Source organism: Nannospalax galili, unplaced genomic scaffold (genome assembly GCF_000622305.1).
Source record: "Nannospalax galili isolate Female #2095 unplaced genomic scaffold, S.galili_v1.0 scaffold541, whole genome shotgun sequence".
NCBI lineage: Eukaryota > Metazoa > Chordata > Mammalia > Rodentia > Spalacidae > Nannospalax > Nannospalax galili.
In genome coordinates this window covers 1,593,741-1,607,788 of record NW_008345054.1, presented here as the reverse complement: position 1 = coordinate 1,607,788, position 14,048 = coordinate 1,593,741, and the positions used below count along the sequence as shown (strand labels likewise).

The 14,048-nt window shown below is 42.6% G+C and overlaps 1 protein-coding gene across 3 annotated transcripts in view; it reads right to left on the bottom strand.

Moving 5' to 3' along the window:
* Positions 1 to 345: 345 nt before the first annotated feature.
* The window catches only part of Fli1 (Fli-1 proto-oncogene, ETS transcription factor), a 133,179-nt gene continuing 119,476 nt past the window's right edge, over positions 346 to 14,048 (bottom strand). For 2 of the 3 annotated variants that reach the window (XM_008841364.3, XM_008841365.3), the window contains 4 exons: positions 8,332 to 8,397; positions 6,070 to 6,129; positions 3,724 to 3,771; positions 711 to 2,315 (listed from right to left, as the gene is read on the bottom strand). In XM_008841364.3, the coding sequence (XP_008839586.1) occupies positions 1,786 to 2,315; positions 3,724 to 3,771; positions 6,070 to 6,129; positions 8,332 to 8,397 (704 nt within the window). In that variant the 3' untranslated portion in view covers positions 711 to 1,785. Of the gene's footprint in view, positions 2,316 to 3,723; positions 3,772 to 6,069; positions 6,130 to 8,331; positions 8,398 to 14,048 lie in introns of all 3 variants that reach the window. The other variant, XM_008841366.3, reaches the window with a different exon arrangement.

Below are 14,048 nucleotides of genomic sequence, written 5' to 3'. Positions count from 1 at the left end.
TGGTGCACATCTGTAATCCCAGTACTCCTTTGGTGAGAGGCAAGATGGGAAGTGGAGTCAGGAGAGTTGTTTGGAAACGTAATGGTCAGCTAGCCTGTAGTTCCCAGGGTGGGAGAAACAAGAGACCTTTTGTCTCAAAAAACAAAGTGGAAGGAGAGAACTGACTCCTGAAAGTTGTCCTCTGACCTCCACATATGTGTTGAGGCATGTGCCCACATTCACACAAACATACATCATACTCGCATCCACACTAATGATAATAATAAAAAAAGAAAACTTCCCTCTGGGAAAGTCTTAGATTTAGCAGAGAGTAAATAAGAAAACATTGTCTTCAGTTCTGAGAGAAGAAGGCACAATTTATTTAAGTCAAATTATTTTACAACATAGTCTTCATTGACAGTTGTCAGCTTAACATAATATAGTTTAAAAAGTCATGATTACCTGCAAAATTATATATATTTAATGTCTAAAAATATATTGCATATATAAAGCAGGAAAACCCCTCGTATCTACAAGGGAAAGTTTGTTCCTTCTAGAGTTGTGATTACTGCAGTTCTGTTATTTACAAACATTTCTAAAGCATTACAGATCTAAATGATTGCTTCTCTTGTTTGGGCATGCCTGTTAAATAACTCTGCCAGGGCTTTTCTTCCTAACGAGTCAGTGACTTTAAATGCCCTGTTTTCTTTTCAGCAATAGTCACATTATGATTTTTTTTAAAAAAGCTATAAAAACGTACAAATAGCCCAAATGTACAGATTGACAAAAGATGTACAAATTATATTTAAAAAAATAACAATGATTGCTTTGACAGTAAAACTGCATTTGTGACCGAGGTCAACTCGTTTATTTATTCTTTTTAATTTTTTACTTATTTCTTTTAATACTGTGAGATATAGGAAAATAACTCTGCATAATTTATACAGTAAGTTGCCCTCTGATTGGTTGACCCTGGTCTGATGGTCTGACAAACGCACAGCGCTTGCGAATCTGTTTGAGTTTAGAAATCCCTACGACTTTTCAAAGTTCTGGGACCCACTGTCATAAAAAAAATAGTTATTTAATCCTCTGCCTTTCAGGAATGTCTGTGTTTGCATTAAAGTTTCTTAGTTCATATCCTATTTCTAGAGAAAATGGTCAGCTGAGTGCATATTGCCCATTGAAGGGGATTTTGCAATACCCATGGCTTCTTAAATATACACACATACACACACGTCTCTCTTTTAAATTCCAGTTGGGCGAAAACTTCACTGGCCTTACAGCCAATGTTCCAGTTGCCATCCCATCGGCTGAAATAAGTCCTCCTAAGATAAGGTTATAAATGTCCTGCCTCTGTTTTCACTAAGTCTCAAACCAGACCATGACTGGTTAAGTCCACGATTCATTATCATATTGAATCCTCTAAGAATGAGACCCGTGTATTGATAAGAAACTGCTTTGTTCATAAAAATATAAAGAAAATTTACAGCTTCTTTCTCAGAACTATGATATACCCATTCCAGTAATGTAAATATTCAACTTGTAAGATGATAGGAGGTTGAGAATCCAAGGTGTACTGGCCCATGTCATGATCCTTTTTTTTTTTTTTTTTTTTCAGGTAGAAGAAGCAAAAGTTATTGACACAAAAATAATTGTTTTTAAAGAACAAATGCAAAGGTTCTATCCAAAAGAAAGAACATCCAGTTTTGTTGTCTCTTCAAGGCCACATGTGTCTTTTAGAGTTCAAAGGATCCAAGAAGAGCGAGAGCTGGGGCTTCAGTTAGAAGGCTGCTGGTGGTTAGGGTTCTAGTAGTAGCTGCCTAAGTGTGAAGGCACGTGGGTGTTAGGATGGCGAGGGACATTGGGATTGGGGTAGATCCCACCAGTTGGGGAGGTCCAGTATTGTGATGCCGCTCCAAAGAAACTGGAGGAAGTAACAGGCATGGAGGATGGGTGGGGGGGCACAAAGTTCACCTTCTGTTGATGGGCATGGTAGGAAGGCATGTAGGAGATATCAGAAGGATACTTGTACATGGACGACTCAGTTGGATGTGGCTGAAGAGCCTGGGCAATGCCGTGGAAGTCAAATTTGTAGGCATACCTTTTGCCATGCACTTTGGTCATAATGTTTTTATCATAGTAATATCGAAGGGCCCGGCTCAGCTTGTCATAATTCATGTTGGGCTTGCTCTTCCGCTCTCCCCAGCGCCTGGCCACCTCATCCGGGTCCGTCATTTTGAACTCCCCATTGGTTCCCTCCCAGGTGATACAGCTGGCGTTGGCACTATCTGACAGTAGCTCGAGGAGGAACTGCCACAGCTGGATCTGCCCGCTTCCTGCAGACAGTGAGGAAACAGAACACGATCTCAGTTCTGAGTGGTCAGAGCCCATTAAACACTGGATTTTCTTGCCCTTCACAAGAAACCCTCTGTTTCCTTTTATGTCACAATCACAGAGACAACGACTAATTTACTTTTTCTTTTACAAAAGAGGCACATGATAATTGTGCACACAGAGCATGCAGTGGTATTTTGATACACATATAGTGACTGATGTTCAAAGTAAGATAATGAGCATGCCTAAACATCCTCAAACGTCCATCCATTTCTTTGTGGTAAGAACACTAAAAGTCCTCTCTTTTCGCTAGTTTAATAAATGGTAACTATACTGCTTGCCAAGATGAGCATATTAAGTAAGGTCAGATCTTAAGAAAGATTGCCCCAAAGGCTGGTAATGAGGTATTGGCTTTGTCCTGACAAGCTGTGATGATCTTGGACAACCAGCTCTCCACACCTTTTGGTAAGATCTTTGACTCTCTCCTTCTACATAGGCCCAAGTCACTGCTTGGTCTCTACTAGTGCTAAAGCCCGTCAAGCTACCCCCTATCAGTCTTACAGAGTGTCAAGGGTGCACTTCCGGGAGTCTCATGAGAAAGGCCCTCACAGCCTTTGGGTTGACTAAGTTGGATTGTTCTCTAGCAGGGTTCTACTTCTTAGCTTTCAGTTTTAAGTTCTACACAGAAGAATTTGGGCATAAGTAAAGATAATAGGAGGAGATGCTGGGTGGTTTTGTTATTCTCTGGGCAAGAGTGGTCCAGTGACACAGAGCAGCAAGGAGCTCCCAGCAGCATTGAATTCCCTGCTGTGCATCAGGTCTGTATGTGGGTCTGGCTGCTGGCACTAGCTAGTTCTCAGTCTCTGTGGTTTGGGTTTAGAAAGACTCATCTGACTGCTATTTACAATAACAGGTCCATGACAAACTGTCAGGTTTACTTTATCTGCAACTTTTAAGGAACACTCTTCTTTTAGAAGGCCAGGTAACTACAATACCAAAACCAAACTAAAACACTTGGGACTATTTATTCACTTGAGTCTAGTGTGGAAGGGATCACCAAGAGTTCACTGGAAGGTTTTCTCCCCCACCTCACCCTTGCCACCTTTTTTTCTTTCCAGGTTTTCTGACTGGAACTTTTGCCTGTGTTATTCATTACTAAAATAAATCTCTGTGGAAAGATGCAGTACTAATATGTTTGTTTTCCAGGAACATATTCAGGTAATGGACACTGGTACCTACTAAGTCCTGGTCTCTTGTTGATACCCTAGAAAATAGGTATTGAATATTTGTCTAAAAGAAGCACGTGTAACTCCCCAGAATGTGTCTGGCCTTAGAACAGAGGTCTCTGTGAGCTTATAAATCTAGAGAATATTTTGGAAAAGAAAGGCTTGCAGGCCAGGGTTAACTCACCAGGGTTGGCTAGGCGGCTGCTGGTAGGGCCCAGGATCTGATAAGGATCTAAGGAAAGGAAAAAATAACTTTGTTTCATAGTTCCTAAAAGATGTGATAGCTGCATCAATATGAAGAAAACCTCAGTGGTTTCCACTTTTATGTCAATGTCATAGAAAAGCCTCATCAAAGAATTTTCTTAAATATTTATTTATTTATTCTTATTTTATGTGTTTGAGTGTTTTATCTGCCTGTATGTAAGTGTGCTCATGTTGTGTAATGCATGAAGAGGTACCACTGAGCTCTCCAACCCCCTGATCAAATATCTTGATCATAATTATGAACAAATAAACAGAATGGCAAATGCCATTTAAAAAAATATTTGGTTTTTAAAATTTGTAGATTATACTGTCAATAACCCAAAAAAAAATCATGAACATGTTTGGAGAGGAGCTAACTAATGGTCAGCCACACAGTAAATAAAATGAAGGATTATTTATTAAATAGGCCAAAGGAGGTCCTACAAAGATCATTGACCTTTAATAGCTCTTTCTAATACTAAAGACATACATATGCCTATGTTTTCTGATGGAGCATAAAAACCACCAGGCAGCCTGGGTTCTAGTCCCAGCTACATAATGAACTAGCTCATATTTTTTTGGACAATCTTTGAATATCAGTTTTCTCATTAACGAAGAGTGGCTTGGACGCCAGGCCTCAGGTCCCTTATAGCAAAACACTGTGATTTTAAAGTTGGAAATGTCAACACTAACCAGAATTTGTGTTTTAGCTATGAAATTACTGCTTTCTCCTCACCCCTCCTTTTTGTGCAGTGTTTAAAATCAAACCCAGGGCCTCACATATGCTAGGCAAGTGTTCTATCACTAAACTATATCCCCAACCTCTATAAAACCACTATTCTTAAAATCTGTTTATCTAAAACTTATGTGATTATTTAGCCACAAAATACTCTGCAACATTGGTTTAGGTGAGATTCATTTTTTTTCCAGATTCTATTTTTCCCCATGGTAGAGAGCTGGCTCTCTATTTTCCTCATTATCAAATCTTTTACACAATTAGTGATAATTGCAATTGTAAGTAACTCAACATGGTTCTGGAGTTTCTTCTTCAAACCTTGAATTAACTTGAGTAGTTCTTAAAACCATTCAGTCCACCCTTTTTCACTGACACTTTAGTGTGCTCATTAAATAGTTTTGGAAGGTGATGTTGAGCTTGTTGCTGGAACTTCTTTAAAATTTGCTACACTGAACTTAGTTTTCACATGAATTTTACCTTTCTATGCATTTCTCTCTTACTCTATCTTGGGTGTAGATGGAGAACAATGTTGGCTCATCTCAAAGCAGATTCAGCCATATCACATAGGCAGTAGAGATGAGCACAGAGGCTGTCTTCAGATCTGTGATGGCCACAAGTAGGACGTTTCATGGTAGGTGGCTGGAGGGGAAGCTAGAGGTAGAACCCTGGCTCAGATAATGGAATTCAGTCAAGGCAGGTGGACAACTCCCTGTTTGCTGTAAGCATTCAAGCAGGGGCAGGGGGAGCATGATATAGAAGGTGTTATAGACTGCTGCCTCTACATTCCATTCCAGTACTGAGAGTCTCCAGGTCTATGGCTTTAAAAGTTCTTCTGCCTTAACTATTAAGAAATCCTTTACTAAGTGAGCGCATTTTCAAAGTATGGTTTAATGAGGAAATAAAAGGCCTGGATAAGAAGTTGGGAGTCTGGGGTTACAGCTCTGTTTGGCTTTTAGTGAAACATTTCACCTGCCTGGGCCTCTCCTTCTTTCTTCTACAAAATAAGTCATTGGACCATTTAAGCTTTATGTTCCTTTTACTTCTGATATTTGACAAGTTCCTACCTGATTTCAGCACTTGTTACTTAATTCACAGATACACTCACTTACAAAGAAGAGACAACATTTACACTAGGGTTATCCCTCGGGATACATATGGAATTAGTTCCAGGAACTCCCCAAGGATACTTAAAAGCTATGGATGCTAGAGTTCTTTAGGGAAAATGGTTCTTTAAATCATCCTTGGAGTACAAATAAGATGCAAATGCTATGCAAATAGTTGTTATACTGTACTGTTTAATGAAATAATGAATAGTTTAATGAAATAATAATTGTTTGATGAAATAATGAATAATGAAAATAGTCTGTACACATTCATTATGGATGCAATTATTTTCCTGAATGTTTTTGGTCTGCAGTTGGTTGAATCCCTGGACATAGAGCCCACAGATATGGATGGAGGGTCACAGTGTACTGTCTGACTCCTGCACAGACTGTGGGATCCCCAGCTCTATAAGAGGCAAGGGAGAGGTTTCACATCTGAGTCAGGTACCTGGCTGGGGCCGCTGGTCAGTGTTCTTGCCCATGGTCTGTGCTCCTCCAAGGGGAGGACCTGTGGAAAAGAAAGGGAGGTGGTGAGTAGATTGTTCTCCATGGGCAGGGAAATGTTTCGCTACACATCCTCCAGAAGGAGAGCAAATGAACTTCCATTCACCCATTGGTGCATATTCATTTTTTTTATAAATAGTTATCCCAAATTGCTATGGCTGGCTGGCACTGGTCTCCATGCAGGAGATTCAGCGGTGAACAGGCATTCCTGAAGAACTTATATTTTAACAGAAGAGATAACACTAAACAATGCCTGCTGGTATTGAGGTTGTAGAATTCATTAAAAAATTGGATCTTGGGCTGGAGAGATGGCTTAGGGGGTAAGTGTGCTTGTCGCAGAAGGGTGACGACCTGAATTCAGATTCCAGGTACCCGAGTAAAAAAGGTGGATGTGGCCACACATATGTATAACTCCAGTGCTAGGGTGGGAGTGGAGAGAGACAGGAGGATCACTGGGGCTTGCTGGTCAGCCAACCTAGCTTACAAACAGCCAAGTGCAGATACAATGAGAGACCCTGTCTCAAAGGGACAAAGCACAGAGAGCAGGACACCAGACATCCTCATGTGGCCTCTGTGTGTGCACACGGGCACACACATGCCTGCACACACATACACACATCATAGATAAATTTGAAAATAGGATTTTTACAGAGGTCTTGGCATTAAAATATTTCATTACTTTTATTTTATATGTGTGTAAGTGCACCCATGCTGTGCCATGCCCATGGAGGTGAGAAGAAGGTGTTAGATCCCCTGGAACTGGAGTTACAGACAGTTGTTACTCACCATGTGGGTCCTGGGAATCATCTTCAAGAGCAGCCAATTCTCTTAACCACCCAGCCATCTCTCTAGTCCCAGAAAGTGACATTTGAGCAAAGATTGCCTGCTTTGTTGTGACCATGTTTCATGAGTGGCCTTTTACTGTATCTTATGTACACCCTCTCCATTCCCATCTGATTTCTTCATTTTGAATCTGTGTTGCCTTTTGCATGGTCTATGACTGATGGTGACTGGCAGATGCCACACTTCTCCCTTTCCTCTGACCTTTCCTCTGGCTTTCTGAACCTCAGTGAACCTCAGTGACTTCTCATGGCTTAAGATTTGGGATCTAGTCTCATAGTTACCATCCACTCTCCGCTTCTTATCTCCCCAGACTTCTTTCTAGTCTATCACATATCCTAAATTCCAGGTCTTTGCTGGTTAACAGACATGCCAATATGGTTTCCCCTTACCTATACCTCTCCTGGAGTGTCTGCTCCCCAAACCCAAACCCTGCTTCTCCTTCTTGAGCTAACTCAAATGGCAGCAGGTCCACAGGCTTCTTTAACACCATCAGATGAAAAGAGTTATGTGAGTAGGATTTCTCTGCTCTGTCTAAACTGGTCCATACCTGCCTCATCTTTGTGACTCCGACAGAGCTGGCTGCATGCTGCATATTGAAGGGTGGACATGTAATGAATACTTATAACTGAAGTGGATCCTGGCTATTGTTTAGACATTAATTTGCAATCATAATCTCTTTCTTTAAATAATTTCCTTTACTCATCTTTTCCTTCCTTGCTATTTTACTTCTTGAAGGCAGCAAAATGACACATTCTGGTTGAGGAGTTCATGAATCATTCTCTTTCCTTACCCCTTAATGGAAGATACTGAGTGGACTTCAACATATCATCACTTCACTGTTGGTGGACAGACTGATGTCTCTGACATCCACCATCTGGTTATAGATTATCCTTTGTCTCAGTCTCTCATTGGGGACTGGGACTGGGACACTGGTGTGATTAAGCCTTGTCAATTGGCGAAGCAAAGTCCTAGATGGTCATTGTCCTGAATTAACTCACAAAATCCAGATCAGTCACATTTGTACTAAAGAACCTTTAAACTTCAGAAGTTCTAAAATCAAGTGCATGAAAAAAAATCTTCAAAGCCTACACAGAAGTCCCATACCATCTTTCAAGGAGTGCATATCATGGACAGACCCTAAAATGAAACTTGTTTTTTTCTTTTGGTGCTGAGGATTGAACCCAGGACCTCATGTATGAGGTATAATTGAATTATACCCTGAAAATTAATGTTGGTCACTATGCAAAAAGCATGTAAACAATGTTTTCCTAGTCTCTTTGTTTCAGAACACGATTCCCAGTCTCCTTCCCTGGTTTTCAGAAAATGTTTTTCTCCCAAAATATGGTTTGATATTTTTACTCACTTTTGTTGAGGCCAGAGTTCATGTTATTGCTCCACCCTCCTCTCCTGACCGAGTCATAAGAAGGGTCTAACAAGAAACAGCAAAGGGAAACATTAGCTCTGCTTATTTTGCAGAAAAGTTGGGTGAAGATGATCTTTTGGTGATCAGAAGCTTACAATAACTTTTTAAGCAGCACTAAATTCCTGTAGTGTACTCCTCCCTTAGGACTGGGGTAGGCTGGTGGAAGATACATTTTGAGATTTGTTTTACCTGGGAACTGAAGTAATCTGAAGGATCCCAAATTTGAAGGATTGGCTCAAGTACTGTTCCTGTTGTCATTGGTTGTGGGAAGTGGGATGGATCAGAACATTTCCCTGATCCTTGTCTTTAATATGGAAGTAAAAATCTTACACGAATTATCTACCACATGGGGTTGTGCTAATGATCAAGTAAGGTATTGTACATGAGCTACCTTCTAAGACTTTTTGAAAATATAAACTAGCATAAAGTTAGAAAGAAAAGAAATGTTCAAAGCTACCCTGCAGGGACTTCAAGCAGCTCTGGAGAGATGAGGAGTGATGTCTGGATGAAAGATCTGGGAAGAATGTCTCAAAGTCCAGTCCAGGTCCCTGATGTTCCTGCAAGGCCAACTCCAGTTTATTACTTTATGGCACCAGTGCTATGGAATGTCCCTCAGAGGTGTGTGCACACTGTGGTCTGTACAAGGCCTCTCAGACTGTTCTGTAGGCGGGAAAGGGGCCATCTGATAGTCATACACAAAGAGGAAAGGTCAGGGGTATGGCTGGAACTGGGGCTGATCAAGGAATGAGTGGATGGAAAGATGCTTCACCTGGGAGAGGGTCACCCCCTACAGATCCTGAACTCTGTGGTTCCCAACCTTTATGCTTCCACAGCCATGCTCAGAAACTGCTTAAGTAACTGCCTGAAAATGTCCCTCATTTCCTTTCTTATTGTGTGAGTCCCATTGAGACATGGTACAGGCTAAGAATGTAGAATTATGACTTTCAAAGTCTTTCCCTGAACAACAAAGGAACCATAAAAACCATCCGAACAAATGGAGCACAAACCTCATCAAACAGCTGTCTGACAGGGTGAAACACAAACTATCCCTTTTGGCTCCTCCTGAGCCTCTCAAACAAATTAGAATAAAGGCTGGGAAGATGGATGGATGAATGCATCCAATTGCCTGGCTTCACTGTTACTGGCTAAGAGGATCCAAGAGACAGGGAGTTTCCTTGTGGAAAAATCCACGTGCAGATGCACATTCCTCATGGCTCTGGAAAAGTCAGTTCAGTTTTTAAAATTATAGTCTTTAGCAATTGGCATGAAAAGCAGAGCAGAGTGTAGGGCGGGGGTAGAGAGGAAGGCAGGGGGCAGGACCAGGAGACAGAACTTAATGCCTTTAAGTTAGTTGTCTCTTCTCATTTTTGACCTTTTTTTCCGCTTTATTTCATGAAAATAGATTTTTCTTACTTAAAAATGAACAAATGATTTGCCAACTTGGTTATGAGCTTGGAATGAAGTTGATGCCTCCATGGACACTTTCTGAAGAGTCCTGTAGAGCTCTACAGAGTACATGCAGACTTAGGATAAGCCACAGGCAAGGGGAGAGTCAGCTAAGTTTTTCTTTGACCAGGGACGGGCTGCTAGCTTGGCCTTCAGGAACTGATTTGGAACTGCCTTTTTATGCTGGGTTGCATGCATGGCCATGGAAGACTGGTAAAGCCGTATGAAGCAAGTTCTTATCTTTATCTTTATGATACAATCCTTAAAATTGCCAAGATACTATGATCATGTGCCAAAGACATGGTGGATATGTCAATGGCCTCTGGAGATTAAGGAGGGAGAGGTAAGTGCCATTGGGATGGGATTGGGAGAGGGTTTTGGGACTTGATTGAGACCTAGCTATAGAGGAGAGAGTGAGCCATGTAGGCAGGAATAAGGCAGAGGTGAGTGGTGCTGTCCTTCAGGTGTGGCTGACATAGAGGGATGCGGAGGGAGAGAAGGGGAGGGTCATGAAAAGAGACCTGGTGATGCTCAGATCCTTATTGACATAAACTAAGCTAGAATTTTAATGGCCTTCATGATTCAAGCAGTGGGGCTAAGGGAAGTTTCCAGTGTGTAAGTGACCCAGGAAAACAGGATGTGGGGATCATGCATTTCAGGACTATGTAGACTCAGAGAACTTGGGGGAAGGAGGTCATTCTACAGAGGCAGAACTAATAGTAGCACTGAAAGAGTCAAATGTAAGCAAAACGGAGGGGACCCACTAAGTTACAGGAGCTGGCGTGTGCCTTCTGAAGTCTGCCTTAATCTTTCACTGCACTGATAAACTCTATCTCGAAGTTCTCTGATCAGTTTTTGTAGTCCAACATTAGTCTCTGAAGGCTTCAATCCTAGATGAAAGCTGTGTCATATCTGTTCAGAATAACGCTTTTTAAATCCCAAATGACGGCTATGGCTACAGTTACTAATGCCTCTTTGTCAGCTTTCCTTCTTCTACACTTTTATTTTAGCTCTAGAGGGTCAGAGCAGGTGCACCAAAGTTCTAGAATGTAGGAATGAATTCCCTGTGTAATCACCAGTTTCTCTAGTAACTGTAAATGAGCAATCATGGTTTGAAGTTGGAGCTTATCAGAGGAAGGGCTTGGCAGTCTATCTTTTCTGAGATGCAACAGACCCGAGGAAGGATGCTGAGCTTTAAAAGTAGATGTTCCCACCAGCCTGTCTCATTGGAAAGCCTTGACGTTCCAACCAATCACACTGTCCTCCCATAGGTGAATGAAGAAGTGTCGTGGACAAAGGCCACCCCACAGTCAGCCTGTGCACTGTTCTCACTTGGAGGTTCACAGGGAAATAGGTGGTCATGTTGCCAATAGGCATCTTTGGTGTGCTGGATAGCTTTAGTGTCGACTTGACACACCTGGGTTGAGGGAGCCTCAATTGCGGAATTGTCTTCATTGGACTGGCCTATGGCCATGTCCGTGGGGCACCTTCTTGATTGTTGAGTGATGTGGGAGGGCCCAGTCCACTGTGGGTGGTGCCATCCCTGAGCAGGTGGGCCTGTGTTGGATAAGAAAGCAGGACGAGCAGGGGCCAAGGGAGCAAGTCAGTAAGCAGCATTCCTCCATGGCCTGTGCTCCAGCTCCTGCCTTCAGGTTCCTGCCCTGAGTTCCTACATTGGGCTCCCTGATGAACTGCGACTTGGGAGATGTAATCTAAATAAACCCTTTCCTCCTCAAGTTGGTATTGGTCAGAGTAGTTTGTCACAGCAATGATGAAACAAACTAAGACATTCGGCCAATGTGTGGCCCGGTCAGTGGAGTCAGAGATAAAGACCACAGGCCTTTTTCACATTGGCCTTTTCATCCCCCTCTACATGCACTTGAGCCTGCAAAGCACAGTGAGGGCCCATTCACTACATCTACATCATCTAGCAAATGCACTCTGAAGGTGCTGGGGTGCAGGTGGTATCTCCTCCACACAAAAACGAAATTAAAACAAGCATTCTGAGAACAGTTCCTTCTCCAAAGACAAAGGATAGAGATGGAGAAAGCAAAGGCCAGGAACATCTGCCTCAGAAGTTTGAAGAACAGGACAGCCTTGCAGGTGAAGTGAAATGTCCAACTCAATACTTGGCACAAGGCCCAGTGTAACATGGGCTTCAGAAGAGGTCAGAGGTGTTAAGACTGCACAGTTGTCGCACATCTGAAAACCACTCGGAGCAGAAAGATGCTGTCCAGTTTACCAAATACGCATCACCCCTCCAGTCTTCTTACTCTGTGTTCCCATTTTCCCAGCTATTGCCTAATCATTAATTCATTCCCGTTTGTTATTTGTTGTCTGTATCTCCCACCTGAACATCAGGCCTCCACAGGCAGAGAGCTTTTGTTTTCTGGAGTGTGTGCAAACATGGAGAACCGTGCTCTGCACACAGTAAGTACACAAGAATATCTGTGGAAGATATGAATGAACTGGACTGATAATTTCTTTTCTTGCTAAACACACACAATTCCTGTTATTGTTCACTAACACAAGAGAATCCAGGACTCCTACCTTCCTGAATTAGGTCTCCAGCTGATCTATGCCTGTGCTGTGGAGGATTATAGACTGTGTCAACACTGAATGTCTGGGCAGCAATCCACATATTTTGAAGTGTAGGCTAAAAGTGGGTCCCCTCAGGGAGGTCAAGAACCGGACACCACTCCTTGATGTGGCTGGATCAAGAGGGTACAGCACATATAAGGTCCTATCATCTAGTGATGTCATTGATATCATAGTTTGTATAAGCACATTCTGATGTTAACACAGGGACAAAATCACCTGACATTGCATTTATCAGAACAGATTCTTCTGTTAATGCAATATCGTTACTCAAATGAGGGATTATTTTCTTCCTGCTGTCTCCCAAGTGTTAGCTTAGCAGTGTGGTCAGCTCTGGTACCAGACACACTGACAGAACTATGCATATAACCAACATGGAAAAGCAGGAACAGACAGGAAGCTTGCTGTTCACATTCCTACAAATACCCTTGCTCCGAAGCCTGGTATACAGCCAGTGCCAGTCAGCGCAGAGTCCTCCTGTGGGCTGGGCTGACTCCAAACAGCCCACATATGGTGCATAGAGTCTGCATTTTGACAGCTGACTGCAGAGAAGAAAAGCTCAAGGCAGCCAAAGACTCAGTATCAAAAATGTGCTGGTTTGGGCTAGCACCCGAGGTGACGATCATAGACCTCTATGGTGGCAGATGGCTTTATCAGCAAAAAATCATGCCCTGATTCTGACAAACTTTCTTTCTGTTTCAGGGTGGTTTGACACCCGCTGGCTTTAAGGAGTACTGAGATGACAAACCCTATTGTGATTCCTTTCCCAGCAGCCACCAGTGGGCTTTGCCTAGGGTGTCTGGTTTCAGGCAGTCCTGAGGTCAGTTTTTGCCAAAGCAAAGAGACTCAGGCCTCGAGCTGGGGATTCAAGGCGTTGCCAGCCATTGTAGATAATTCCGTCTCCTGTCTACAGCACCTTGAACAGTTTCCCCATTATATGATGCTCAGTGTGGCTGAATGTGACACTAAATGGCCTCTTAGATTCCAGAACAGCCTCCCAGGGTAGAGTAATATGAGCTCTGAGTCCCTGTTGGAAGGGAAGACTTTTGCTGGCTGTGACCATGGCATAGACATCCAGTGTTAAACTGGTCCTAGAAATATGGCACATGTCTCAGGAAAGACCTTGTTTTCTACTCTGATGCCTGCAGTCAACTGTCTGAGTGAGGCCCAGGTACATCAGTCAACATGCTCTCCACTTTGTCATGATATTACCTCCTTGCCCATGAGACAATCACACTAGAGGCAAACAGAACCCTCTCTCTTTGTCCCTTCCAAAGCCAGGCCCCACTCTCTATCACTCGGTGGAAAAAGATGCACTTTCCCTGAAACTTAACTTTGAATTTCTGGTTATTGCTGGGCAGGCTGGCAAGCCTCTGTGCTGCTTATGCATGGAAAGCCTGATTCAGAATTCCAATCTTTCAGGTACTTAGAAACCCAATAGATGAGTCTTGGTCTTCGATGTTGGGCAGTCAGATGTATTAGGGCTCATGCTGAGGTGACCCTCTCAGCGGTCTCGTACTTCTATCAGGTTTTATCTTTGAGCAGGCAAAGACACCAACCTGGCTGGAATTCTCTGCCCTGGGCTTGCCTTTGCGCTAAGCTCCTCTGGCTAA